Below are 27,351 nucleotides of genomic sequence, written 5' to 3' on the forward strand. Positions count from 1 at the left end.
TTCTTTGCTGTCCCCCCGCTTTTTTTTTTGAATCTGTAGTCATTTTTCTTTGGGCCAGTGTGCCTATGTTTACACTAGTGGTTGTTTTATAGATGGCAGTTTAAACTGTTAGGAACTAAGTGGGTTCTTAAATGATGAAGTTTAACTTTTCTTCCTTCTGTTGAATGGATTTCATGATAGTATGTTTTGATGTTAAATGCACATTTGACTTCAGGAATAAATGCCACTTGATCATGGTGTATAATCCTTTTTGATATTTTGCTAGATTCAGCTTACTAAATTTGGGTTAAATATGGACAGCTTTCGGAGAAGGCAGTGGCACCCCACTCCAGTACTCTTGCCTGGAAAATCCCATGGATGGAGGAGCCTGGTGGGCTGCAGTCCATGGGGTCGCTAGGAGTCAGACATGACTGAGCGACTTCACTTTCACTTTTCACTTTCATGCATTGGAGAAGGAAATGGCAACCCACTCCAGTGTTCTTGCCTGGAGGATCCCAGGGATGGGGGAGCCTGGTGGGTTGCCGTCTCTGGGGTCGCACAGAGTCGGACACAACTGAAGTGACTTAGCAGTAGCTTAGCATGGACAGCTTTCATGGAACACTTCATCATAGATTAAAGATTATAGCCTTTTGAAGCTTTAAAATTTGAATATCCTGATAATTTATTTTATGTGTGTATACCAGATATAATGTAAAGTTCCCTTGACATTTGTAAGCAGGTGAGTTCAGCAAGGGCTGGTGATTAAAGGAACAATTAGTTAAGAGAGCAGATTTAAGTTAGATCTTGAAAGATGAAAATACTCTGATGATATAGAGGTGAGAAGAAAAAGTGTGTCATATGCAGAGAAGAGATGGACCGAAGCCAAAGGAAAAAAAGACTCAGAGTGTTAGCTTGATTTCTGGTGTATATTAGAGAGGACCTTTCAAGAGCGTTCATGTGCTGCGTAACCCTCAGTTAAGCAAAAGTATATCGACAAGGTTGTTGAGTGAGAGGAAAGAGCAGATGGGAAAGATAGATCGGGGCTGGATTATGGATCTCAACTCCTGGATGAAGGAGTTTGAATTTTGGACTTTATTCTGTAGGTGGTGAAGAATTACTGAAAACAAGTGAAGTTTTTGCTTTAGGAAGATTATTGTATGTAAGATGAAGTGGGAGATAATGCTGGACTTTGGATAACCGTTTCGGAAGATGCTTTTAAATTTCGGGGAAAAGATTGAAGACGCATGCTAGGTCAGCTCACTTCCAGTAAAGATGGAGGGAAGAGGACGCTGTAAAGCTTAGCGGAGGTCGATGAATAAGCTCTGGTTTTTGTTATGTCGTGTTGGCAAGTCCATCGTTCTGATGGGCCTGTTTTCTTGCTGATCATGCAAGGTAACTGAATTAATTCTTTGATTCCTTTGACTTTTGCCACTCTATACTGTATGATCTTCAAGTGTTTGTAGAGGCGTTTGTTATTGTTTGGTTGCAAAGTGGTGTCTGACTCTTTTGTGACCCCATGGACTGTAGCCCGCCAGGCTGATCTGTCCATGGGATTCTCCAGGCAAGAATACTGGACTGGGTTGCCATTTCCTTCTCCAGGGGATCTTCCTGATTCAGGGACCGACCCTGGGCCTCCGGCATTGGCATGCAGAATCTTTACCTTTGAACCACCTGTGAAGCCCCTTGTAAAGACACACTCTAACTTAAATAACACATCTAGAGGAAATATTTCCCGCTGTGAACTAAGTACTTCTCGAATAATTTAAAGCTATTTTACTATGTTAAAAAAGCTCGTGCTTTTGGATTGTACACTTTTTTCTTTCTTTGTATTTTAGCAATACATTTATAGCTTTTAAACTACCAGAAGAATTTTAAGTCCCCTATGTGATTAAGGAAGAAAAAACTGTTAAAAGCCTAAAAAGTGTAAAATATGAAAAATGTTTTTAAAAATGTGTAAAAAGATGTAAGCAAGTGCCAATACTTCCCAAATTATTTTATGACGCCGACGTTACTGCCCCAACTAGATAGCGCTTGACAGTTACAGCCCAGTGTTGTTTATGAATATAGGTGCAAAGTCACTAGAAAGCTGAATCTAGCAACATGTAATGGAGAAGGTGATGGCACCCCACTCCGGTACTCTTGCCTGGAGAGTCCAACGGACAGAGGAGCCTGGTGGGCTGCAGTCTATGGGGTCGCTAAGCGTCTGACACGACTGAGTGAGTTCACTTTCACTTTTCACTTTCATGCATTGGAGAAGGAAATGGCAACCCACTCCAGTGTTCTTGCCTGGAGAATCCCAGGGATGGGGGAGCCTGGTGGGCTGCCGTCTATGGGGTCACACAGAGTCGGACACGACTGAAGCGACTTAGCAGCAGCAGCAGCAACAGGTAAAAAAGGATTCTATAGCATGAGCAAGTAGCATTTATTCTAAGAATGCAAGGTTGGTTCAGTATATAGAAGTCTGTTGACATAATACACTCTTACCAGAATAAAAGAATCATCCACATGGGCATCTCAACTGACAGAGAAAAAAACATTTGACAAAATTTGGTACCTTTTCATGATAGAAACACTTGATAAACTAGAGATGAAAGGGATCTTCCTTATCCTGATATAGGGCATTTGTGAAAACCCTACAGCAAACATCATACTTCATGGGGGAAGACTGAAAGCTTTCTCGTAAGATCCAGAATAACACACAGACGTCTACCTCTTACCACTTCTGTGCAGCATTGTACTGGAGGTTCTGGCCAGTGCTATTAGAGAAGAAAAAGAAATAAAAGGCATCCAGATAAGAAAGGAAAAAAGTAAAACTTCCTCTGTTCACAGATAACATGATCTTGTATATACGAAAGCCTAAGGAATCCACAGAGAGACCATTAGAACTTGTAAGTTCGGCAACCAGCTGTATTTGTACATGCTAGCAGTGAAGGACCTGAAATGAAAAAATTCTGCTTATAATAGCATCAAAAAGAAAATACTTAGGGGAGTCAGTTTAACAAAAGTAGTGTAAAACTTGTACATTTGAAACAAAAAGATGTTAAAAGAAATGAAAGAAAATTAAATGGAGAGACATCCTATAGTCATGGATCAAAAGACCTCATGGTAATATTGTTAGGATGCAGTGCTCTACAGATTCATCCCAGCCTCTGTGACAGTTTCAGCTGTCTGGTAGCTGATCCTAAAAGTCATACGGGAAATGCCAGGGGCCCAGAGTAGCCACAACAACCGGGAAGAGGGAGAACAGAGCAGGAGGACGCACACTTACTGATTTTACTTCTGCGCAGCTACGGTAATCAAGATGGCGTTACACTGGCTTCCGGCTCAGTGGAGTAGAATTCAGAGTCCAGACATAAACCTTCACATTTATGGTCAGTTGATTTTCTTCAAGGGTATTATTGCAGTTCAGTGGGGGAAATAATAGGTTTTTCAACGCCGTGCTCGGACAAGTGGATAGCCACATGCGACAGAGGGAAGTTATATCTCCACACCCTGTAAAAAGTTAAGTCAGAATGGATCGAAGGTCTGCATGTAGTAGCTAACACTGTAAAACTCTTAAAAAAAGAATAATAAATCTTTGTGACCTTGGATTAGACAATAAATTACTTATGACACCAGACACCTAAGCAACAAAATAAAAACATATAGATAAGTTGGATTTTATCAAAATTTAAAAAAGAATTGTGCTTCAAAAAAGCACCATTAACTGGAAAGACAACCCACAGAATGGAAGAAAATATTTGCAAAGTATATGTCTGATAAGGAACTTCTGTTCAGAATATATAAAAGACTCTTCAGTTCAGTTCAGTTCATTTCAGTTGCTCAGTCATGTCCAATTCTTTGCGACCCCATGAACTGCAGCATGCCAGGCCTCCCTGTCCATCAGCAACTCCTGGAGTCCACCCAAACCCATGTCCATCGAGTCGATGATGCCATCCAACCATCTCATCCTCTGTTATCCCCTTCTCCTCCTGCTCTCAATCTTTCTCAGCATCAGGGTCTTTTCCAATGAGTCAGCTCTTTGCATCAGGTGGCCAAAATATTGGAGTTTCAGCTGCAACATTAGTCCTTCCAATGAACACCCAGGGCTGATCTCCTTTAGAATGGACTGGTTGGATCTCCTTGCAGTCCAAAGGACTCTCAAGAGTCTTCTCCAACACCACAGTTCCAAAGCATCAATTCTTCGATGCTCAGCTTTCTTCACAGTCCAACTCTCACATCCATACATGACCACCTGAGAAACCATAGCCTTGACTACATGGACCTTTGTTGGCAAAGTAATGTCTCTGCTTTTGAATATGCTATCTAGGTTGGTCATAACTTTCCTTCCAAGGAGTAAGCATCTTTTAATTTCATGGCTGCAATCACCATCTGCAGTGATTTTGGAGCCCAGAAAAATAAAGTCTGACACTGTTTCCACTGTTTCCCCATCTATTTGCCATGAAGTGATGGGACCAGATGCCACGATCTTCGTTTTCTGAATGTTGAGTTTTAAGCCAACTTTTTCACTCTCCTCTCTCACTTTCATCAGGAGGCTCTTTAGTTCTTCTTCACTTTCTTACAACTCAAAAATGAAAAGAGAAGTTACCCAGTTATAAAATGGGCAAAGGATTTGAATGAGTATTTCTCTGAAGAACCAATACAAATGGCCAACAAGCATTTGACAAGATTCTCAACACCGTTAACCACTGTGCATGTATGTGCTAAGTCACTTTAGTTGTGTCCGATTCTGTGCGACCCCGTGAACTGTAGACCACCAGGATCCTCTGTCCATAGGGTTCTCCAGGCAAGAATACTGGAGTGGGTTGCCATTCCCTTCTCACTAGGGAAATGCAGATCAAAACTGCAGTGAGTTGGCATTTCACACCCACTGTGACAGCTGTGATGAAAAATATGGACAGTATTAGAACTCTCAGACTTTGCTGGTAGAAATATAAAATGGTGCAATTGTGATTTCTCCAAACATTAAACACAGAGTTACCATGTGATGCAGAATCTACTCACAGGTGTGTATCCAAGAGAACTGAAAATAAATGTAGACACAAAAATGTGTGCACAAGTGTTCATTGTTCATAATAGCCAAAATGTGAAAATAACACCAATGCCCATCAGCAGATAAGTGGAAAGAAGGTACAAGGATGGACCTTGAAACCACTGTGCTATTAAAAAAAAAAAGACAGCGTCACACATTGTGTAATTCTGTTGACATGAAGTAGAACGTGCAGATCTATAGAGGCAGAAGGCAGGACTGATAGTCAGGGCGATGGTTTTTCTTGTGGTCATGTATGGATGCGAGAGTTGGACTGTGAAGAAGGCTGAGCGCCGCAGAATTGATGCGTTTGAACTGTGGTGTTGGAGAAGACTCTTGAGAGTCCTTTGGACTGCAAGGAGATCCAACCAGTCCATTCTGAAGGAGATCCGCCCTGGGATTTCTTTGGAAGGAATGATGCTAAAGCTGAAACTCCAGTGCTTTGGCCACCTCATGCAAAGAGTTGACTCATTGGAAAAGACTCTGATGCTGGGAGGGATTGGGGGCAGGAGGAGAAGGGGACGACAGAGGATGAAGTGGCTGGATGGCATCACTGACTCGATGGACGTGAGTCTGAGTGAACTCCGGGAGTTGGTGATGGACAGGGAGGCCTGGTGTGCTGCAATTCATGGGGTTGCGAAGAGTGGGACACGACTGAGTGACTGAACTGAACTGAACTGAAGAGAGGCAGTTAATGGATAGAGGTTTTCTGGTGGTGCTGGGAGGCGATGAAAATGTTCTGGAGGTAGATAGTGGCGATGCTTGCACAATTTTATGGTATATTAAAGATAACTGAATCTTAAAAGGGGAAAAATTAAAAGTCCTATCACATTCTTTATTGAAATATCTAGAGTGTCAATATACCACAGGAAGAGAAATCTTTATTGCTTTTAACTCTGTTCCTTTTCAAAATCAGAGTTTGAAACTTACTCCCTCCTCAGATTTCAGCAAGTCATGTCCTTTGAGGTCTGTTTTGTGAAGGTGTTATAAATGCTACCATCACAGAGAAGTGCTACCTGGATCTCATCAAGGTTGATTCAAATTTAATTTAAAAATATATTTCAAATTATTAAAAAATAAGATATGAAACAGAACACACTCTAAGATGTATTACTCTTTATCAATTTTTCCGTGCTGTGTATACCAAATGTTAACTCACGTTTCCAAGTTAACGTCATTTTGCATATGTGCCTTGGAATCAAGTCTTTCATGTCATTTTATCGTATATATTCAGACAGCTGTCAGATGTTTCACTGAATAGAAAGGTTGTCGCTTGCAGTGCTTGAAAAGCAGTCACAAAAGCAACAGGTGTCCTCTGTCCTAAAGCCGTCTAGGCGAGGACACTGCATTTCCAGTGCACATGAGAATATTCTCAATTCAAGGTAACCGAAACCAAGTTCAGAAGGAAATTGGATCCTGGGGTGATAGGACTGTAACTGTTATCCAGAAATCCTCAATTTAAAATTGTGTTTGTCAGAATGTCTTCATCTTTCTCAATGACTGCCATTGTAATAAGAAAAGGTTGTTAATTGGATCCTATATAGTACATATATACTGTTGTTTTTACTGCTTCATATATTGGGGTTCTACATAAGATGCTGCTTAAATTTCATGCAACTGGGATCCTGGAACTCTTTCCTTATACATTAAGTTTTGTATTCCATTTTGACTTCACTCTCATTCCCCAGAGATGTTCTGAAAGCATCTTTTTCCCCCACAGAAATCCAACAGTGCAGGGGAAGTTTCCAGCTGAAAAAAATATTTACTGACTTTAAATAGATCATATCTTTTTTCCTTGGGGCTCCGTCTCAGAGATTGCACGGCAGCAATCCTGTTAGTTCAGTCATAAGGCAATTTGTTGTTGTGCCCAGTATAAATATTTTAGTTGCTATTTCATGAGCGATATTTGGAAAGGGATGCATATCCTTATTTTAATCTGCTTTTGCATATGCAGCAACCGAATTGCATGTGTGGGAAAGAAGCTGGGTTAAATTGGATTGCCTCTGTCTATGCCAGAACCTCTGTGGGTTCTCATGTGTAAGCCCAGTGGAGGGGACCCCCTGGCAGGGTGTCGAGCAGCTTGTGTTGCAGAGGGTGGGCGAGGAGCCAGTGAAAGGATCACCTGAGGATGACTGAGCGCCTGATACGTGTGGGAATTGATTTACACACACAGGAATGTGCCGTTCAGAACGAGTCACGTGTCTCTTCTGTTCTCTTTGTAGGTGATCATGGAGGAAGCACTTTACTCCCCCCGAATGTCACGAATGAGTTTCCGGAGTATGGGACCATGGAAGGAAGTGGAGAAGGCTTGAGAGCCTCTCTGGAGTTTGATGCCGAGTCTCTGCTGCGCTGCCCAGGGAGCCCGCAGGGGACGCAGCCCCTTGCCGGCCATCACTCTGGGCCTGTCATTGTCACCGGAGGACCAAAAGACATCAGAGGGCTCCCATCTCAAAGTCACTTCAAGGAACCGAGTTTACAACCCATTGACTCTCTGATCTCAGCTCTGAAAGCCACAGAGGCCAGAATAGCTTCAGGAACGTCGCAGGCTACAAAGGTACTGGATGGAGCTGCGGTTTCTACTTTTTCAGCTCAGCAGGGCGGGCAGGAGCCAGACACTGCCAGTCATAAAGCACGGAAGGCCCACGCGCTGTTCCCTGCTGGCTGCGAAAAGTCGCCCGATATACCTCTTTCAGCCAAAGTTCCGACTGAGGAACATTTTTATTTGAGCATCCAGGAGGATTTGACTGCACTATTAACTGGAGAGACTCAAGCAGAGCCATCCCTAAGAGCTAGTAATGGAAGAAAGGGGGCTGTCCACGTGCAAGAGCCAGCTGGTCCAGCATCCTCAGTGGGCAGCCCTGCGACCCCCAGCTCAGCAGGCAGTGCCGGTTTGTTGAGAGAGAGGAGGTCTGACCAGAGAGAGCACCCCGGGCAGTATGCTCGAGGACGCCCAGGCCAGGGCAAGCATGTGGCATTTCAAGGGGTGGAAACACCGTGGCCTGGAGGGGAGGAGAGAGAGAACAGGCACCCTGAGGGTGTTCAGATGCCACCGGGAAGGACAGCCCCTCCCGAGAGCAAAGAGTTTTCCAAAGTGCCCAGCCACCTCGTCTCGTCTGCCGCTCTGCGTGACTCAGCTCCTCCCGAGAGGCCGTGTCCCACCGAGCCTCTGCTTGAGACGGTAGAGGACGAGGTCTTCTTAAGGGAGGACAAGGAGCACCTGGAGAGGAGAGCTGAACCGGAAAGGGCCGGGGAAAGGTGAGTTCCCTGGGCCCTGCTGCCTGTGAAGTCTGCTGTGTGTTCTCCACCGTGAGGTTCACAGCATCCTCCGCAGAATGGAAGGGAAGTGACCGTGTACTGCGGTGCTTCTAAGGTCTCAAGATGTGTAAAGTGGTTGCTATAAAGTTTTCCATATGGGGAGACCATGAACCTCAAGCTGGGCAGACCCATTTCTGATATATATATTTTCTTGTATTTGACAGGTTTCAAGTTCTCCAGCATCACTATAACAAAACACCCCACAGTTATCTTTCATAAGGAAAGATAACTGTGGAAAGGTCTGGACTCTCTTGACACATCCTGTAGTTGTTACTGCCAAGCTCAGGCCCTTCTTCTGGGTATAGCCCCGTTGTCTGCAAACAGCCCCTGTGCATGTAGGAACGCAGAGGCTTTGGCGTGGGCTGCCTCAGCTTTCTAGGTTGAGAGAGGCCGTGAGGAGGTCAGAGTTCAGCTGTTCCATGGCGCTGACGTGGGACTCCCTTCTCCCAAGCAGCTTGTTTGGATTAGGGCCCTGATGACTAAACCTGGCATCATATGGGACTTCCCAGGCTTTCTCTGCATTTCTGGCGTCCATACCAGCTGAGAGCCTGGAGAGACGGAAGCCGTACCTGTCCGCCTTTACTTCTTTGGTCGTGGTCCAGCCGTAGAGCGCTCCTTTCCGCAAAGTCATTTCAAACGTGTGCCTTCTCGTCCCCCATCACATGAGCTTTGGTAGTTCATGTGGGAGAATGTGCGTCCAGCCTGAAGGTCTTGCTTGTTTGCTGTAAGGAGATGCCCTTTGCTCCGCAGTTGACCAGCAGATGCACTGCTGGAACTCCTCTCCCTGCCCTCCCCACCTCGCTGCACAGAACGCCCCCAGACTCTGCTCGGAAGGCGCCCTGCTGTGTGGCCCGGGGCCCCGCAGTTACCCTCCCACTGGGGTCTGTGCGTCTGCGGTTTATTCATTCACTCCTCCTGTCCTTCCTGTCTTTCCACAAATGGTTTTCCGTTGTCTGCTGTGTCCTTGATATGGCTAGAGATGCTGGGTGTGAAAGGAATGTTCAGAATGGACGTGGCCCTGGGGATCCCCTGGTGGCCCCGGGATTAGGCCTCTGTGTCTCCTCTGCAGGGGCGTGGGTTCCTTCTCTGGCTGGAAACTCAGATCCCACGAGCTCTGTGTCGTGGCCAGGAAAACAAACAAACAAACATGGAAAATAGACATGACCTCTGGCCCCTGACCTCATGAAGTTTACTGCTAAAGGTCGACACCTTAATAATGATAGGGCCTCCAATTGTGGTGGATTCTATAAGGGAAAAGAAGGGACACATTGCAGGAGAGAGGCTGATTCAATTGATGGCTTGGGGAAGGCCTCTCTGCGTAAGTGGTAATTAGGCTGAGCCTTCAGGATTCAGTAGGAGTTTGCGGGGCAGAGAATGGGGAGAATACTCTAAGCAGAGGGAGCCACACGGGCTGGCAAAGCGGGGCTGCTGTTGCTAAGGGAGTGTGCTTCCTGGAACCTGCGATGTGGACGCCTCCAGGCTCCTTATAAGGTGCAGCACTCCACCTGCGGGTGGACTCTCGAAGCTGGGGGCGAGTAGGGGGTGAGTGAGCAGGGGTGGGGTGAGGGCTTCATCCCTGAGCTTCCTGCCGAGGACTTGGGACCCAGAATGCTATTTGGTTTGAGGTGGACTGGTAATTTGGCTTCCCTGGAGGCTCAGACGGGAAAGAATCTGCCTACAAGGCAGGAGACCCAGGTTCGATCTGTGGGTCTGGAAGATCCCCTGGAGAAGGGAATGGCTACCCACTCGAGTATTCTTGCCTGAAAAATTCTATGGACAGAAGAGCCTGGCAGGCTACAGTCCACAGGGTCACAAAGAGTGGGACATAGCTGAGCAACTAACTTTCACTTTTCCAGTAACTTAGAAACAGCAGAGGCAACTGTGCTGTTGAATGTGAATCCTGGTGACACCTGGGAAGGCGGGTTACTTACCAGGTAGCTTTATTCCTGTTCTATATTTTATTTCTGCTTACAGATATCTGAGGCTTGGCTAGTCCTTGGCACATCCAGATTCAGCTCTTTTTTCTATTTCTTATCTTCTTTCTCATACTGAGCTTTAAAATTTTGTTTTGTTGTCTTAATGTTCATTTTTAATATTTGCAAAACAGGCCACATATTAATTAATGTCCCAAGGATATTAACTTGTATGTTTTTCCTAGGTTTTCACTGTTTAGTTTATTAGCTTAGTAGTAAACATGTTTGTGGGCTTTTTTTTTTTCCTTCAAGGTCATTCACTGGCTGTTTCTCAACCTAACTCTCTCTGCAATGTTGTCTTATTGTCACCAGGGGGCAGCCCATGAGTTCTTGAGGGCTATTGGTCTTATTTAATCAGAAAATATTAACATATGAAAGCTTATGTACAAAACTTATGAAATATGAAAGCTTAGTGTATTTTTGGGGCCTCCCTAGTGGCTCAGACGGTAAAGAAACTGCCTGCAATGCAGGAGACCTGGGTTCAATCCCTGGGTTGGGAAGATCCTCTGGAGAAGGGCATGGCAACCCACTCTAGTATTCTTGCCTGGAGAATCCCATGGACAGAGGAGCGTGGCGGGCTGCAGTCCATGGGGTCGCAAAGAGTCGGACCCGACTGAGTGACTGAGCATAATTGTATTTTTAGTCTGCCAAGTTTATGCAATATATTTATTATCTTCTGTTAAAATTAGGACTGATAGTAGCTGTTAATTTGAATTTGTGGAGTTCAGTTAGCTAAATGAGAATTTAATATTTTATTCAAATGTTTGTTGGACTTGGTGTATTCACATACTAGGAGCTAGCTTGAAAGTATATTAAGTTGTATAGAGGATAGCCCAGCATATGTGTGCTAAGAGTTTTTTCAACCTGAACATGTTTCTGTGATATCTTCCTTCCCAAATGTATTGGCATTTTGTTGTTGTTGTTGTTCACTCACTAAGTTGTGTCTGACTGTTTGAGAGCTCATGGGTTGCAGCACGCCAGGCTTCTCTGTCCTTCACCATCTCCCGGAGTTTGCTCAAACTCATGTCCATTGAGTCAGTGGTGCCATCCAACCATCTCATCCTCTGTTGCCTCCTTCTCCTCCCACCTTCAATCTTTCCTAGCATTAGAGTCTTATCTAACAAGTCTAACAAGTCTTATCTAACAAGCTCTTCGCATCAGATGGCCAACGTATTGGAGCTTCAGCATCAGTCCTTCCAGTGAATATTCAGGACTAATTTCCTTTAGGATTGACTGGTTTGATCTCCTTGCAGTCCAAGAGACTCTCAAGAGTCTTCTCCAACACCACAGTTCAAAAGCATCAATTCTTTGGTGTTCAGCTTTTTTTATAGTCCAGCTCTCACATCTGTACATGACTACTGGAAAAACCATAGCTTTGACCATACAGACGTTTGTCGGCAAAGTGATGTCTCTGATTTTCAATACATTGTTTAGGTTGGTCGTAGCTATTCTTCCAAGAAGTCAGTGTCTTTTAATTTCATGGCTGCAGTCACCATCCGCATTGATTTTGGAGCCCCCAAAATAAACTCTGTCACTGTTTCCATTGTTTCCCCATCTATTTGTCATGAAGTGATGGGACCGGATGCCATGATCTTTGTTTTTTGAATGTTGAGCTTTAAGCCAGCTTTTTCACTCTCCTCTTTTACTTTCATCAAAAGGTTCTTCAGTTCCTCACTTTCTGCCATAAGGGTGGTGTCATCTGCATATCTGAGGTTATTGTTATTTCTCCCAGCAATCTTGATTCCAGCTTGTGATTCATCCGGCCTTTCACATGATGTACTCCACCTATAGGTTAAATATATTGACATAAACCAACTGAATACAGGTGCTAGCTCTACAGAATGCTACCTTTTTCATATGGTTGGAGAGGAGAAAGTAAAATGAAAAAATTAACCTAATATTGAAATTCTTCACTTCGATGTGCTTTCCAGGATTCTTGAGCAAGTGGAGCACTTTCGGGGTGGAGATGATGACATCCTTGGGTCCGGATACGCAGAAGACTCCACTGATGTCTACAGCTCCCAGTTCGAGACCATTTTAGACAACACCTCTTTATACTACAGTGCTGAGTCCTTGGAGACTTTGTATTCAGAGCCTGACAGCTACTTCAGCTTTGAAATGCCCCTCACTCCAATGATACAGCAACGCATTAAGGAAGGCGGGCAGTTCCTCGAGAGGACGTCGGCGGGAGGACAGCAGGACGTCCTGAGCATCTCGGCAGACGGCGGGATAGTGATGGGCTGTTCCAGTGGGATCGCCAATGGGCTGAGTGGCTCCAGTAACTCCATCTACTCGAAGGGCACCCCAGAGATCGCTTTCTGGGGAAGGTACTGGTCCCGATCTCTTAATTTCATGCTAGCGGTTTTTGTAGCATTTTTTTTTCCCCTTTGGGAAATCTGAGTGTGGAACCTCTTTGGAAAGCATTGGGCTGGTTTCCGTGGATACAAATGAATGATGTGAGTGAAAAGCAATTTGAGTTTTCAGTGCAGGTAGAGTACAGGTTAGTGGTTTGCCAAATTGGCAACCTCTGGACATTCTGTTTGGCAGTGTGTCTTGTATTCCCACAGGTAAACTGGGAACTGAGCAGATTCTGTGGGTGGTGAGTGGGTGTTAGCACCTAGGAGGCGGCTTTGGTGGCCACAGCCCGGCCCGGTGCTGGAAGGGGCGTCGCAAGAGCTCTGCTTGCCTTCTGCCTCTGGCATTGCTTGATTGCATGGGGCGGGTTTTTGACTAGGCCAGAGGTTCCCTGATTGTCGGCTGAGGGTGTTGGTTTAGACGGTGACTACAGTCTCTTTTGGCCCTTGGCCCTGTGAGGTCCCATTCTTCTGGGACATCCTCCTGAGACAGTGCGAGAGGATCCAATGATAAGGAGGCTTGACAGGCTTGATCCCTTGGTCAACGCCATGTTTATTTTCTCTCTTTTCTTTATGTTTTAAGTCTGCTTGGAACACAAAATGGGAAGTTACGTAGAATTTACGTGTTGTGCTATCCTTTATGATTCCCTGTCTTTTTATGGATTATCCCGCATTTCATCTCTTCTTCTTCATCACTCTGGGGTCATTGACCTGTCCTTTAGCATCTCTATAAGTGGGCCGAGAATGCTAAACCTCCTAACCATTTTATGAATTTAGTTTTACTATCTTTTTCCTGATTGGGGTGGTGAAGGGGAGGGTAAACGGGGATAAACTATTTGAAAATTGTATGAAAAAATGGCAGTGCTTTTTTTAGGAGGCAGTATTCATATTGAAATGGCACCCCACTCCAGTCCTCTTCCCTGGCAAATCCCATGGACGAAGGAGCCTGGTAGGCTGCAGTCAGTGGGGTCGCTGGGAGTTGGACATGACTGAGCGACTTCACTTTCACTTTTCACTTTCATGCACTGGAGAAGGAAATGGCAACCCATTCCAGCGTTCTTGCCTGGAGGATCCCGGGGAGCCTGGTGGGCTGCCGTCTCTGGGGTCGCACAGGGTCGGACATGGCTGACGCAACTTAGCAGCAGCATTCATATTGCGGCTTTCTACTGAGCCTGTTTTGATGATCAGTCTGTCCTGTGTTAAGCATTTCCTATTAGCAGTTTATAGGTTTATCGTCCACTGGACGACGCATTGAAGACTGGCGCACGTAACACCGCAGCTGTGCTTCACCGTGTGAAAGGCCACGCGTGTTCGCTGTCTTCTTGGATCACACAGTCTCAGAGGCAGAAGACCATGGTCTGAATTTCTTGGATAAGCCGCTTATTCTCTCTGAAACCCCTTTTGTTTATTTGCATAGCGGGGTCAATGATATTTAGTATGCTGTGTGGCCATGGGATTTAAAGAGTTAATATGGATTAAAACACTAGCAACAGTACCTGCTACAGAGTAGGAGCTGGAGCAAATGCGTGAATTAGAACTGGCTGATGAAGCCGCGTTTAGACTTCCTGGATCTATAAGAGGGGGTGTCGTGAGGGAAGGGTGCATCTCTGAGGGGGATGTTTCCAGAAGGGGCCTGAGAGAGGAGTGTCTCTGGGGGAACCTCCCTGAGAGGGGTGTGTCCTTGGGTGGATGGTGCCACTTCAGTCCTTAAGTTTCAGCATTGTCTCTGGTAACTATAAGTTGTGATAAAATGCAGATAATTTCACTGAAATTCTAATCCAGCTTTCTGGAGTGAGTTGAACTTATTGATATTACAGGTCTGAAATAGGTTGGAGCTGAGGTATTTTGGGCTGAGAGGCTTTGCTGCAGAAGCCACAGGGAGGGTAAACTCTGCAAGGAGATCCAAAGAGTCCATCCTAAAGGAAATCAGTCGTGAATATTCACTGGAAGGATTGATGTTGAAAATACTTTGGCCACCTGATGCAGAGAACTGACTCACTGGAAAAGACCCTGTTGCTGGGAAAGATTGAAGGCGGGAGGAGAAGGGGATGACAGAGGATGAGATGGTTGGACGGCATCACCAACTCAATGGACATGAGTTTGAGTAAACTCCAGGAGTTGGTGATGGACAGGGAGGCTTGGCATGCTGTAGTCCATGAGGTCGCAAAGAGTTGGACATGACTGAGCGACTGAACTGAACTGAAACTCAGCAAGGGTTTCCCTAGTAGTTCAGCTGGTAGAGAATCCACCTGCCATGCAGGAGACCCTGGTTTGATTCCTGGGTCAGGACAATCCCCTGGAGAAGGGTTAGGCTACCCATTCCAGTATTCTTGGGCTTCCTTGATGGCTCAGATGGTGAAGAATTCACCTGCAATGCGGGAGACCTGGTTGCAATCCCTGGTTTGGGAAGATCCCCTGGAGGAGGGCGTGGCAGCCCAATTCTTGCTTGGAGAATTCTGATGGACAGAGGAGCCTGGAGAGCTACAGTCCATGGGGTCGCAAAGAGTCAGACATGACTGAGCGACTGAACAGAGCACAGCACAAACTCAGCAAGGCAGTGGTTTGCAGAGACCTGGAATAAGAAGCAGCCATCGTTGGCGCCAGCATGAGCGCCAGTCCTTAGTACAGCAGAGCTGGGGGGTTAAGAGAGAGTACTGGGGTGGGTTCTATTATTTTAGTGCCCCATATTTAGGCAATACTGTTCTTTAGGCCAACTTGAGATGAAGTTTTAGCCGCATCACCTGCATTGTCAGACTGTGAAATCTTGCCCAGCAATGAGATCCAATTCCAGTACTGAATGAGAAGCATGTTAGAGATGAGCTCTGGCACCGTCTTGACTTGAGCACAACCAGCAATGTGGATAGACGAGCTTGGCAGGAGGCTTTTTGGGTTGTTTTTATTTTGTGTGTGTGTGTGTGATTCAGGGTTAAAAAGTATGATGGACTCCGTGATTCTAAGAAAATTTAGGGAATCTGGAATAACTTGCCTATGTTTCTTTACTTTCTCTGCCTTCTTGGTGCTTTGGAGAAATTGTAGCACCAGAGGCTGGAGAGTTATAACATTTTCCAGCGTGAAGCTAGCCCTGTTTTGCGTGAAGAATCTGAGTCTGAGTTGGGTGGGGTAGCATTAGCTGGTGACGGATCTTGTACCAGAATTCAATTCACCTGACTCCCAGTCCAGGCGCATTCACTGTTCTAGGCTGCCTGGTTTCATATGTGTATTCTTTCTGATTTCCCTGATTTCTCTCATGCCATATGTTTATGGAGCCAGAAGTCTGAGCTGGTAATTATAGATGTGGTGGTGGTGGTTGGTGGTGTGTGTGTTCAATTTCAGAAAAAAATTTTTGCAGATCGCTGATAAACGTGTCTCCATAAATTTTTAAAGTAATCAATGATCGGACTTTTAAAAATTTCTTCTGCATTAACCATCCCTCCGCAGAGGTAAGGCATAGACAAAGGCATTGAGCTTGTTAAGGAAATCCGGCCTAGGATGCTGACAACACGGCTGTCACCCCAGTTGGCCTTCCTTAGTCAGGGACGTCAGGACTTCAAGGAGAAAAATGTTCAAAACTTATTCAGAAATGTTGTGATAAAACAACACGGCAAAAATGGTACAGAAAACAAGTGTGTGAGCCTAACTTTCCATCTCTGCTCACTGGCCTCTCCTGTTTCCTTGGGAGTGGACTGAGGGATCTGACTGTTGGATAAAGTGAACTCTGAAGAAGGCAGGAAGGAGAGGGCCTGATAAGGCTAAGCTACACTGATAACACTGCTTTGATTCCAGCTGGACCTGAACCAAAAGAATTAAGCCCGTTCCTGTTGAGGTATTGATGTGGATGCATAAAGTGTTAGAGAATATTGCAAGCTGTCTTTAGCTGGTCTCCAAACACCGTCTTGTGTGCTGTGCACCACATGTATGCCATAGGTTTTATTTCTTTAGTAAAGAAAAGGTTCTTAGTTCTCATAATAAGCTAAGAGAAAGGAGCATTAGTGTTCTGGTTTTCCACATAAGGAGACTAGGGCTCAGAGCAGTTGAGTAACTTGCTCAGCCACAGGAGTGGTCAGTACCACGCCCAGGATTTCCACCCAGGCAGTCGGGCTCCAGAGACTATTTATTTTCGGTCTCAAAACAACAGTATTTTTGCTTGACCTTGCCTAGATGTATTTTTAAATACTTTTCCGTATCGGCGTATGCTTTTTCTCTGTCAGTCAAGATGATTTCAGCGGTGGTTTCTGACAGTGATTTCTCCTTCTGAACATTGGATGACACTGTTCTCTGTTGTTTTGCTTCCTGTAGTAGGCAGCGTGGTTGGGGAGGGTGGCCAGGACGCGCGGCACTCCAGCCCAGCTCCGTGCCCTCTCTGGATCGCCGCCTAGGCCTGGGTATAGCCGGGCTTTGTGGCCAGAGGGGGACTGAGCTCCACTCACATCAACGAAGAAAGTACTTCAAAGCTGTAATCCTCTAGAATCAGGTTGGGAAGGACATAAAGAGTGTGTGTGCTGACTCTTTCAAAGGATTATGCACCTTTGTGTTATCAGATGGATCTGAAAAGGCCGCTTAAGATCCTGGAATCGCTCTGGCAGGAATAGTTAGATCCTCTCAGGTGCTTGAACACTGATGTTGACCGGACAGCCTCATTCCCGTCAGGAAAGAGCTCACCGCGTGAATGGAGCACGATATTTCGGTGAAGGAGCAAAGCATAGCATCCCCTCCCTTTGTGGTCCAGCTGCGGAGCACCCAGGCTGACGGGGTCAGCGGTGCTGTGTGGAGTCCAGTCACATGGCTCCCAAATTAGAAGGGACAATTAGAGACTTTCAGTTACACGTGTCCGATGGGTTCCTTTGTGTCTGGGTGTTTCTTCACCGGCCCATCCCCTGAGGACCGCGGCTCCCATCGGTGAGTCCTGATCCGAGGCCTGCGGGGCACACGTGTGGCTGCTGTGAGCATGAACAGGGCTGAGTGTTGTTTATTTCTGTTGAGCTTGGGTTCAGAGAGAGAGGAAAAGAGGGACAGCAAATACAGCCATATGGCAGGAGCTTCTCTTTTGGTTCTCTGAAATACACAACAGAGCTGCCTTATAAAATTACTTTTTCAGTGTAACAGGTACGTTTGATGTCTGGCATCCCAGTTGTTCTATCAGATGGCGCTCAGGGTCCCAGGAGCCCAGCAGAGGGGTGGGTGACATCTGTGTGCAGCTGTTATGCCTGGGGAGTGCTCAGTCGGTCGGTCCCCTTCAGCTGGACCTGTGGTTTTTCTGCCTGCCTCTTTCTCCCCTTTCTCAAATGAGATGCTGACGTTGGAAGTGCTTTTTTCTTCCTCAGTTTTTCTTTTTCTTTAGTGTCTTTCTGTCTAGGAAAAGGTCACATGAAACAATGTTCAGAGAAATTTGTTGAAGTAAATTTCCAATATTTTTTGACATTCAAACTTAAAACCTGCAGGTATTTAACTAATTAATTAATATTATTTTTGGCTGTGCCATGCTGCTTGTGGTGTCTTAGTTCCCCACCCAGGGACTAAGCCTGGGTCCCGGCAGTGGAGGGCTTTCCTGGTGGCTTAGGTGGTAAAGAAACTGCCTGCAATGCAGGAGACCCAGGTTTGATCCCTGGATCGGGAAGACCCCCGGGAGAAGGAAATGGCAACCCACTCCAGTATTCTAGCCTGGAGAATCCTGTGGACAGAGGAGCCTGGCGGGCTACAGCCCATGGGGTTGCAGAGAGTCGGACACGACTGAGCGCCTAACCGAACCTGGCAGTGAAAGTGCTGAGTCCTGCACTGGCCTGCCAGGGACTTCCCTGAAGGTATTTTAATATAATGTCAAATATTAAAGTCGCGTGACACTAGTTAAGCTCTTGATCTTGTGAACTTGTCTTGGGGGATCAGGTGGGGCGTCCCTGCCTGCCGGCTCCTTACTTCTGCTCTAGTGATGTCTTCAGACTTTCCTCTCATGTTTTAGAAGTTTTTCTGTAGAAAGTCAGTTTTCATTTTCTCTTTGAGCCTCCTAAAGCAGTTGTGATGGTGAGTTTTGTTTTTGTTTTTAACTCCAAAGGAGTCCCTGCTCGGTGCTGAGGGTGGAGGCTCTCCAGGGTTTCAGAGCCAGTCATATCTGGGTTCAGATCCTATTTCAGATACTTACTAGGGGTGTGACCTTGAGTAAGTTACAGAGCATCAGGGAACCTTTCCAACTATAAAATGGAATGAATAACACCTATTTAGAAGCAAATGACATTAAGTGAAAAAAAGTCAAGAATAGATAATTAGGTGGTTTCACAGTGCCTGGCATATAGTAGGGTATAAATGTAGACTAGTAATACTGTCAACAGTAATAACCTGGAGAAGAGCTGTCCGTAACACCTGTGAATGGGTGTCCTGAAGCTTCACTTTCTCTCATAAAATTCAGTGTACATTGGTGGGGTGGTATAACTGTGGGGATTTTGGACCGGAAGACAGGAGGTCAAGTCATCCTCTCTGCTGGCTGCGTGGTCCTGGGCAGGCTGTTTCACTTCGATGAACCTCCCATTTCTTATTGGTCAAATGGAAATAACCTTGTTGCTCAATTTACATTTCTCTTGTAAGAATGTGCTAAGTTATAGTTTGTGGATATTCATTTTAAACCTATCATGAGCAGTAGTCTGAGTAGAATATAAGAAAATAAATAAGAAAAAGCCTGAAAATTAAGGAAAAGACCCAAGGATTTGGTGAATCTTTGAATCTAGGATGTGTGGGCTGCGTCAAAGTGATTGTGAGATGGTTAGATGGCATCACCGACTTGATGGACATGAGTTTGAGCAAACTCCGGGAGTTGGTGATGGACAGGGAGGCCTGGCGTGCTGCGGTCATGGGATCACAAAGAGCTGGACACGACTGAGCAACTGAACTGAACCCATGTGGATGACTTACGAAGTCTGGAGACGGCCGGAGTCAGGGAGAGCAGCAGCGTTTGTAGGAGGGCTCCCGGCAGTGGGGTCTGTTCACACAGATTGTTTGAGGAGAGGGAGGACCCTCGTGTGTGGGGACTTGGAGTCCCATCTAGAGGGAGGCTCGCCTGAGCTCAGGAGGGCGAGGGCAGGGAGGCTGGGCTGAAGAGGGGCTCACAGGAGCCCCGGTGCTGCCCATGTGGCTTTCTGATGCCCCCTGGGCAGAGCGTATGCCCGGCTCCAGTCCCTAGCAGGGTCTGATTGTCAGGGAGCTGGTGTGGTTGTCCTCTCGACAGGCCTCTCCCTGCTTGCTAGGGTCTCTTGTGTAGATCGGTGATGACTTTAGGAAATGGTCTTGGATTTGAAATGGGGCTTCCCAGAAGTGTTCTAAGTCTGTAGTTTAAACCGTATGACATACAAAGTAATGTTCCGGGTGTTGGTGTGAAGAGTGCTGGGAGGTGCTGGCTAAGTGGATGACCTTTCATCAAGGACTGTATTGAAAGACTTCAAATGATAAGGGACACTGGGGTTACATGTTGTTACACGGAGAATCGTAGCTTGAAATAAAGACTGATTGGCAGCTAGTTTAGCTGGTCAGGGTGATCCCGCAGTCTGTTCTATATCAGTGCACTATTTCGCTTTTAAAGAAACTAACAGCTTCTCTCATCAGACCTCACTTAACACAGCATCTGCAACATCGGATGAGAGATTCTGTCCATTGATCCAATGGGAAAGAAAGAAGACAGAAACCTTTTCCAAATAAAGTTCTTGGAAAGCATTCTGCATACGAGTATCCATTTCTCAGATCCCCTCATGGGTGTGTTTCCAATGCTTTAATCTTGTTTTTCTTTTTCTCCCCTGGATCTTAGAAACTGTCTCTAAACTTCAGTACAGAGTCTTTGCTAAACTGGCACAGGCTCCTAGCAGAGGCCCACTGTTCAGTACTTGAGTGGCCAGGTGAGGTGAGTGCCATCTTTCTCACGAGTGCTAGTGAGGATTGATGTAAACCCCATCTCCATCCTCTAATCCTGAATGTGAGAGAAACGCTTCGACTTCGTAATCCCCACACCTCACCTGGCGCTTCATGTGCCTGTTCCTGAGCCTCCGTCTGCAGGTATTTTCCTCCGAATCTGGAATTGTGGAAGGGAGGAGCTTTTTAAGGTGCCGACTGCCCATGCTTTACTTCCCCAGATTCTGATTCTGTTGGTTTAGGGTGGTGCCCAGCAATGCTAGCTTAGACCGACACAAGATTGTGTGTGATCCTGATGTTCAGCCTAAGTTGTCAGCCTCTCATCTTGGAGCTTGTTGGAAATGAGTACGCAGACCTCACCTCTGAGCTGCTCAATCGAAGTGTGTATTTTAACCAATTCCTGTAAGCACTTTACAGTTTGAAAAGCATGGGAAATTGTTAGCGGCGGAATGCAGACCCCAGTGAGTCAGTCCCTGTTCGCAGGGGGACAGGCCTGCTGTAGGTCACTGCTGCTGGCAGGGAGAAATCTCTCAACAGAGGTTCATAAACGTGAGCGGTCCTGGCTGTGAACCTTGAAATGATTTCTTGTGCCACCTTTGATGTAGTGACTTCAAGGTGCCCACCCCTGCTCTAGAAATACAGAGGCTGACCCGTTTTCCTGCAGGGAAGCAGTGTGGTTTCCTGGTGAAGAGTGTGGGTTATGTCAGCTGCTTTGACTCACATTTTGTGAATTATCACTACTAAACCTCAGCTTACTCACTTACGAAAAGGGGTAATAATTTACTACCCCTTGATGGCTACTCACACAACGTTGGCTATGATTATCAGTAATAACACTGCTTGAACTGTTGTTGTCTTTAAAACTTCCTCAGAGTCACCTGCTGTGAGTGTGCCACGGTCAGATCAATGTAGGATGCTGTTTATCTGTAATAATAATTCTGAGAGCCTTAGATTACTTGAAGGTGAGGAGCTTTAATGATAGTTCATTGTCTGCATAATTACCCTATCTAGCAGCCCCACCTCGATGCAAAGAAGGTAACATTTTCTAGTCAAGAGTAGTAATATGAAGTCTTTAGTACAGAGAAATTAAGAGGTATTGAATAATTATTATCGTGAAACAAAATTATAAATGTTCCTCATTCACAGTCCATTCACTTAACATCCATTTTATGGTTCATCATATAATATTACACTTAGTCAGCATAGACCTGTCCCTCCTATTAGTCAGTGAAGCTGGCAGGTCTTTGGATTTAAGACTCAGAACCTCTGTATCAGAGTCCAGCACATCCTGGATGACCAGTTCTGTCGGATGAAGAGCTTAATTAGTTTTTCTGTACTAGGTACTAGAAGCCGCCCAAAGAGGAGGCAGACAGCTTGACATGGGACGCTGCATGAGCCGGACAGCAGGGCTCACAGGCCGGGGCTCCCAATCTGGGCTCTGGAGGACCCGCGGATGCATGGGCGTGGTCGTGGGCAGGGAAGCTTGCCGGATGGAGGCACAGTTAGGAACAGCTGCTCGGGCCTGGGGACTTGGGAGTTATTCATCTCCTTTCCTCCTGGTGTGTTAATTTTCTAGACCGAGCCTACTGAATACACTTGAAAGGCAGTCACGCAGTTGACTTTCACAACCTCTGTACATCCGAGGCACACCCAGAAGTGTTAATAAGCGCCTCTGATCTCCCCAGCCAGTTTGAGAAATAAAGCACTGCAGAGCCTGCCTCTCTCTGTGGTCCCATCCCTCTCGTTGTCTCCTACAGAGGACCACGGCCTGTGGGTGTGTATCGTGCCCTCATAGGTGTGAACCCATGAACAATACCGTGTTCATTCACATGTTTGGAACTTTATATAAGTGCCATCTTGTTCCCTTTTGTGACTCACTTATCTGTTCAATATTTGAGATTCTTTCTTACTGATTCATAAGGCCCTAGTATATTAATTGTTTGCTAAATAGCATTCATTGCATGAATATGCACTGTACTAATTTTCCCACTTGCATAGTATGAACATTTTGGCTGTCTTGTATTTTTGTTGTTTAAATGGCGTGGCAGTGAACATTCTAATTTGTGGCTTCTCGTGCACACATGGAGCGTTTCTTTAGGTATATATTTAGGAATGAAATTGCTGGACAGTAATCATTTTCTGGGTGAACCAAAGAATTCTTGAAAGGGCATATTGCATTTTCTTTGAGAGTATGTAATTTTATCTACTTGCATTTATAAAATAACTTTTAGTTATTTTACTTCTTCATCCTTATAACTCCCAAATCCCAACAAAAATATCAAGAGCCCAAGTAAAAAACACGGGAAATGAAATGCAAAACCACTGTCCTTTTTCTTCAGGAGCTGGGATGCGGACTCTGTCATCCACTAGTTAGGTCTGGTGCCTGTCCATTCTGTCCATCTGAGTCCTGTAGGTCCCAGTCTCTCAGATGCCTTGGTGGCAGTTGTCGTCTGCACCTGACAGCCGTGAGTGTCACCTGTCCACTGCTGGCAGTCTGAAGCAGGGTTTGAACACAAGGACAAAAGAATGTGTTCATTTCACAAGAGCAGAAAGACAGCAATAAAACTAGAAAATAGGAAAAACGCAAATCGCATAAAATTGAGCATGAATGTAAGGAGTTTTATTAACACAGCGGAGGTTTACATAATAGAAGTGAATCAGATCTGTTTACTGCGTATTTCAGTGATTCCTTGATAGCCAGAACGTGTGCTGTAGGAAGTGATGGTCTCGCAAAATAGTACCTCAGAAACCCGTAGTGCTATTTAGGAAGGAAAAACAAGGCTGAGATGAGCACTTTCTTCTTCTTCTTCTTTTTTTTTTTTTGCAAACGAGGTCGGACAGACTGTCTCACAGAAGCAGTGGCCACTCCGAGTAAGCCAGCGCAGCTGTCTCCCCGCAGTCCGCGGGCCGTCTGGCTTCCGAAGAGTTAAGCTGGAGCTCTGTGAGGTCACCGGTGACCTCACTGGCCCCGGACTTTTGAAGCGGTCTTGGAGGGAGAGGGGAGGCAGGGCGAGGGGAAGTGACTCCGGTGGCTTCTTCGAGTTCCCAGCGCAGCCCTGAGGGAGCAGCGTCCTCCCGGGAGCATGTCTCCGCGGAGTCGGGGGGCTGCAGCCCACGCTCCCAGAGGCAGCAGCTGGAGGCGGGCGCTGGAGAGCCCTGGCCCGTGAGGGTCTGCGGAACAGAATGCCCGTCGCGCCCCTGACAGCGTCGCGGCAGGCTGCGTGCTGGCGGAGGAGGTAACTGGAATCCGCTTTATGGTCTTTGTCTGGTCCCAGGCAGTGCTGGCTTACGTGTGGCTGTTCGGGTCAGTTCAGTCGCTCAGTCAGAGTGACTGTGGCTAACAGGAAACTCCCTGAATCTCCAGCTGTTTTGTTTCAAGTGGAAAACATCGTAAGAAGTCTTAGAAACTTAGGAAAATGAGAATCCCTGGATATTGCTTTGTAAACGAGGAGGACTGAAGCGCCCAGGGTGTGTTCCTGGGGGCCCTGGCGCTGGGCAGCGAGGGGCTCCCCTGATGGGCTCTGCTGCCCTTTGGGGCCACAGGCATTGCTCTGTGCTCCTGCCCCCAGGGCGATGTTGGCCACCTCCTTCTCCACTTCAGGTGCCCGGAGGTCAGCAGCTTGAGCTTTTGTCATCCAGACAGCCGCACCAGGCGGCCACACTTATTTCGGCGGTATCGGTGCTCTGAAGGGAAGTTGGCTGCGCTGTTAGTGTAGAAACACGATCTGTCTGAGAATTCGGCGTTGGTTTTGAAACTTCGAAGGCCAGTCAGTTATCTGTAGAAGAAAGTGTAAAGGGGTTTTTTTCTGGAGCTGAGGGAACTCCAGCGCCACAGCTCTCTCTGGAAAGGTCTCTGTTCACGTCAGGGGTTTCCCTGGTAGCTCAGACGGTAAAGAGCTCCCAGTCTTCCCTGGGACCCAGGTTCGATCCCCGAGTCAGGAAGATCCCCTGGAGGAGGACATGGCACCCCACTCCAGTGTTCTTGCCTGGAGAATCCCATGGACGGAGGAGCCTGGCGGGCTGCAGTCCACGGGGTTGCAGAGTCGGATGCGACTGGGCAACTAGGCACTTACCCCCTGTGCAGGTTCAGGCCAGGGCACGTGCGGGACGCCGTAGGGTCAGATGGTGGACAAAGACCGAAGTCAGTGTGTGGACGTGGTTTCCATTTTTGAGGTGCTTGGAGTTGAAGCATTCATGGACACTCCCAAAGCCGGTGAGAACCCCAGTGCTTGGATGTCTGGGGTAATCAGCTGAGTATGGCACGTGTGTTGGGGAGTGTATATTGTGTAAGCTGGTATTTCTTGCCTTGAGTACAGGTAAGTTTTAAATTTTAAGTTCGTATTTCCAATATATCATCATGTCATTTATCTTACATAGCCTATCAGCGTAAAATATTTGTCTCTTTCTAAGTGGCTATTTGGGGCTTCCCTGATAGCTCAGCTGCTAAAGAATCCACCTGCGATGCAGAAGACCCTGGTTCTTTTCCTGGGTCGGGAAGTTCCCCTGGAGAAGGGATGGGCTACCCACTGTAGTATTCTTGGGCTTCCCCAAGTGGACATTTCCCCAAGGTTTCATAACTTTGGTAATAAAGGAGAAAGAGAACGCTTGGAAAAAAGGACGTGAAGCATATTTTTGGAAAGCGTCCGAGCTCAGCTGTTATGAGCCTGGGCTGAGGTTTCAGTTTTGCCTACTTTTCTTGCAGGTTGACCTCTAGTGAAGCGCGCAGCCGCGTTTGAATCCGTCTCTTCCTATGTGTGGTAGGGATGATGACAGTACTGAATGAGGTGGGTGGGTGGTGGTTGTGACTGTTAACGGAGGTGCAGTGTGTGGGAGCATTTAACAGCATTTCTCCTGCATTAATAAAAAGCTCAGCGAGTGTGAAGAAAGCATGGCTGTCATTATGTGGAAGTTATTCTTCCTAACATCAGCACACGAGAGGACTTGGCCCCGCAGACTGGTGGTCATGCGTGTGGGCCATGCAGTGCGGTCATTGGTCGCACAGGAAGCGTCAGGACTTCCCTGTGCCGGCTTCCACGCAGCTTCTCCGCAGCGCCTGCCCCTGCCCCTCCCTGCTCGCTCCCCCCAGACACCTCCCGTGAAGCCTTTGGTGGTAGGAAGGCTGAGGGGGGAAGATGGATAGTGAACACAAAGCCATCAGTGCTCGGTGAACACGTCTTCGTGCTCACGTCCTTGCAGCGAGTGTGTGTTTCGTGGTGGTAGGACGTGGAGAACAGAGCTGCGCACACAGGGGCCTGTCCCCCACGCTGGGGGTGCAGCTGAGACATTGTCGGGGCCTGGCCGCTCCTTCTGGCTCTTCCCACAGGTCAGGTCATGCGTGGCCTGCAGCTCTGCCTGCTCTTCTAGGGTTCTCCTGTGCTCCCCAGGTTGGCCTGTTCTCTCTTTATGCTCCAGGAGTTAGTAGCTGTGCAGTTGTGTGAAGCCTCTTAGCTTGCATTTCCTGGGTTGTAACTTGTGGATGATATCTTTTTTCCCATGGTTATTGAAGAGATTAAATGAGATAAAATATGTGAAAATGCCTAGCAATTTTTTGGCTCCTTTAAAAATTACTTTTTTTTTTTTTTCTGTTACTATGAGGTGAAAAATTCTTACAATTCATAAATGAGTCTCTTTTCCCTATTTTGCTTTTATAAAGATTTCACGTCTAGATTCCTTCTTCTAAAGCTTTAGTAATTTAAAAGTGTCAGTTTCCATTTGCCTCCATGATTTTCCAGTGCCGTCTACTATCCTTACAGCTTTTAAACTTCATTTTGAACTCGTTTTCAAGAATATGGAAGAAATGTGTGCTGATGGCAGAATTTACACTGAAGACCCCTTGGTCCCACTTTGCTGAGGGGACCTGCTGATGGTTCCGAGTGGATACTTGCAAGGCATGGTCTGTGCAGCTCTGTGGGGACCGATTTTAAGCTGCCTTGCAGCATGAAAGGACAAAGGACGGGAAGTTCTGTGGGATCAGCCGGCTCCCTGAGGCGTGCGTCCTGTCTCCAGCTCTGCCGCTCGGCCCTGGCGTGTTTGGAAGCCCCTTGAAGGGTGCCCACCTACACAGCTGGGTTCTGTCACCAGAGCTGAGTCAGGCGACGGGGCCGGCTCTGGCCACACCGTGGTTCCTCCCCTCAGGTCAGTGTTCCTGCGGGAGAGCTAGCCACAAGGGTGCTCTCAGCAGAGGCCGGGCTGACCCTGCTGCAGAAACGCCCCGTCCTGAAATTCTAGGGGAGGCGGGGCCTGTGCTGGGTTCCAGTGGGGATGTCAGTGATCCAGCGGGAATGTTCGTGACTGTGCAGCTGGCCTGAGGGTGTGGTTCAGTCCCTGCTCCAGTCTACAGTGGGGTGTGGCTTTTTGTCATTTGTGACGTTGGGTGGAGGGGGCGTACGAGAGGAAGGCGTGGGCCTGGCTGCTGTGGCGGCTGCTCACCAGCTGTGGGCCCCAGCAGAGCGTCTTTGGTGCCCAGTTTCTTTACTTGGAAAATGAGACTGTTGTGGGGGTGAAGGCAGGAGAAAGTGCTGGGGGGCCTGCAGGGTGCTCCAAGGATGATTGACGTCCCTCCCGTGTTTAATGGGTGCCCTTGACCGCCCCCATCGTCTCTGTGAGCAGCGTGTGTGCCCCCAGCTCCTCAGAGGTCCCGGCGTGCCTGCAGCCTGTCTTCAGAAGCGGGGCGGGCAGCAGAGTGTCCATGCTCAGAACGCGCTTCCCCCAGCCACTCCCTTTTGTTGGTTCAGCTGGTGCTCTGTGAAGGCCCTGCCTGTCGGCCAGGGGAGCCAGGACCGAGGCCCGAGCACCTCTGCTGGCCTAGTCCTGAGCT

At 47.0% G+C, this 27,351-nt stretch overlaps 1 protein-coding gene across 10 annotated transcripts in view; it reads left to right on the forward strand.

Annotated features, from left to right (window-relative positions):
- Positions 1–27,351, forward strand: part of PSD3 (pleckstrin and Sec7 domain containing 3) — a 589,734-nt gene that overhangs the window by 277,373 nt on the left and 285,010 nt on the right. For 5 of the 10 annotated variants that reach the window (XM_069572780.1, XM_069572779.1, XM_069572782.1 and 2 more), the window contains 2 exons: positions 7,231–8,263; positions 12,228–12,623. In XM_069572780.1, the coding sequence (XP_069428881.1) occupies positions 7,231–8,263; positions 12,228–12,623 (1,429 nt within the window). Of the gene's footprint in view, positions 1–7,230; positions 8,264–12,227; positions 12,624–23,328; positions 23,771–27,351 lie in introns of those variants that run through there. The other 5 variants (XM_069572784.1, XM_069572788.1, XM_069572785.1 and 2 more) reach the window with 3 other exon arrangements.

Source organism: Ovis canadensis, chromosome 26 (genome assembly GCF_042477335.2).
Source record: "Ovis canadensis isolate MfBH-ARS-UI-01 breed Bighorn chromosome 26, ARS-UI_OviCan_v2, whole genome shotgun sequence".
In the NCBI taxonomy this organism is placed as follows: domain Eukaryota; kingdom Metazoa; phylum Chordata; class Mammalia; order Artiodactyla; family Bovidae; genus Ovis; species Ovis canadensis.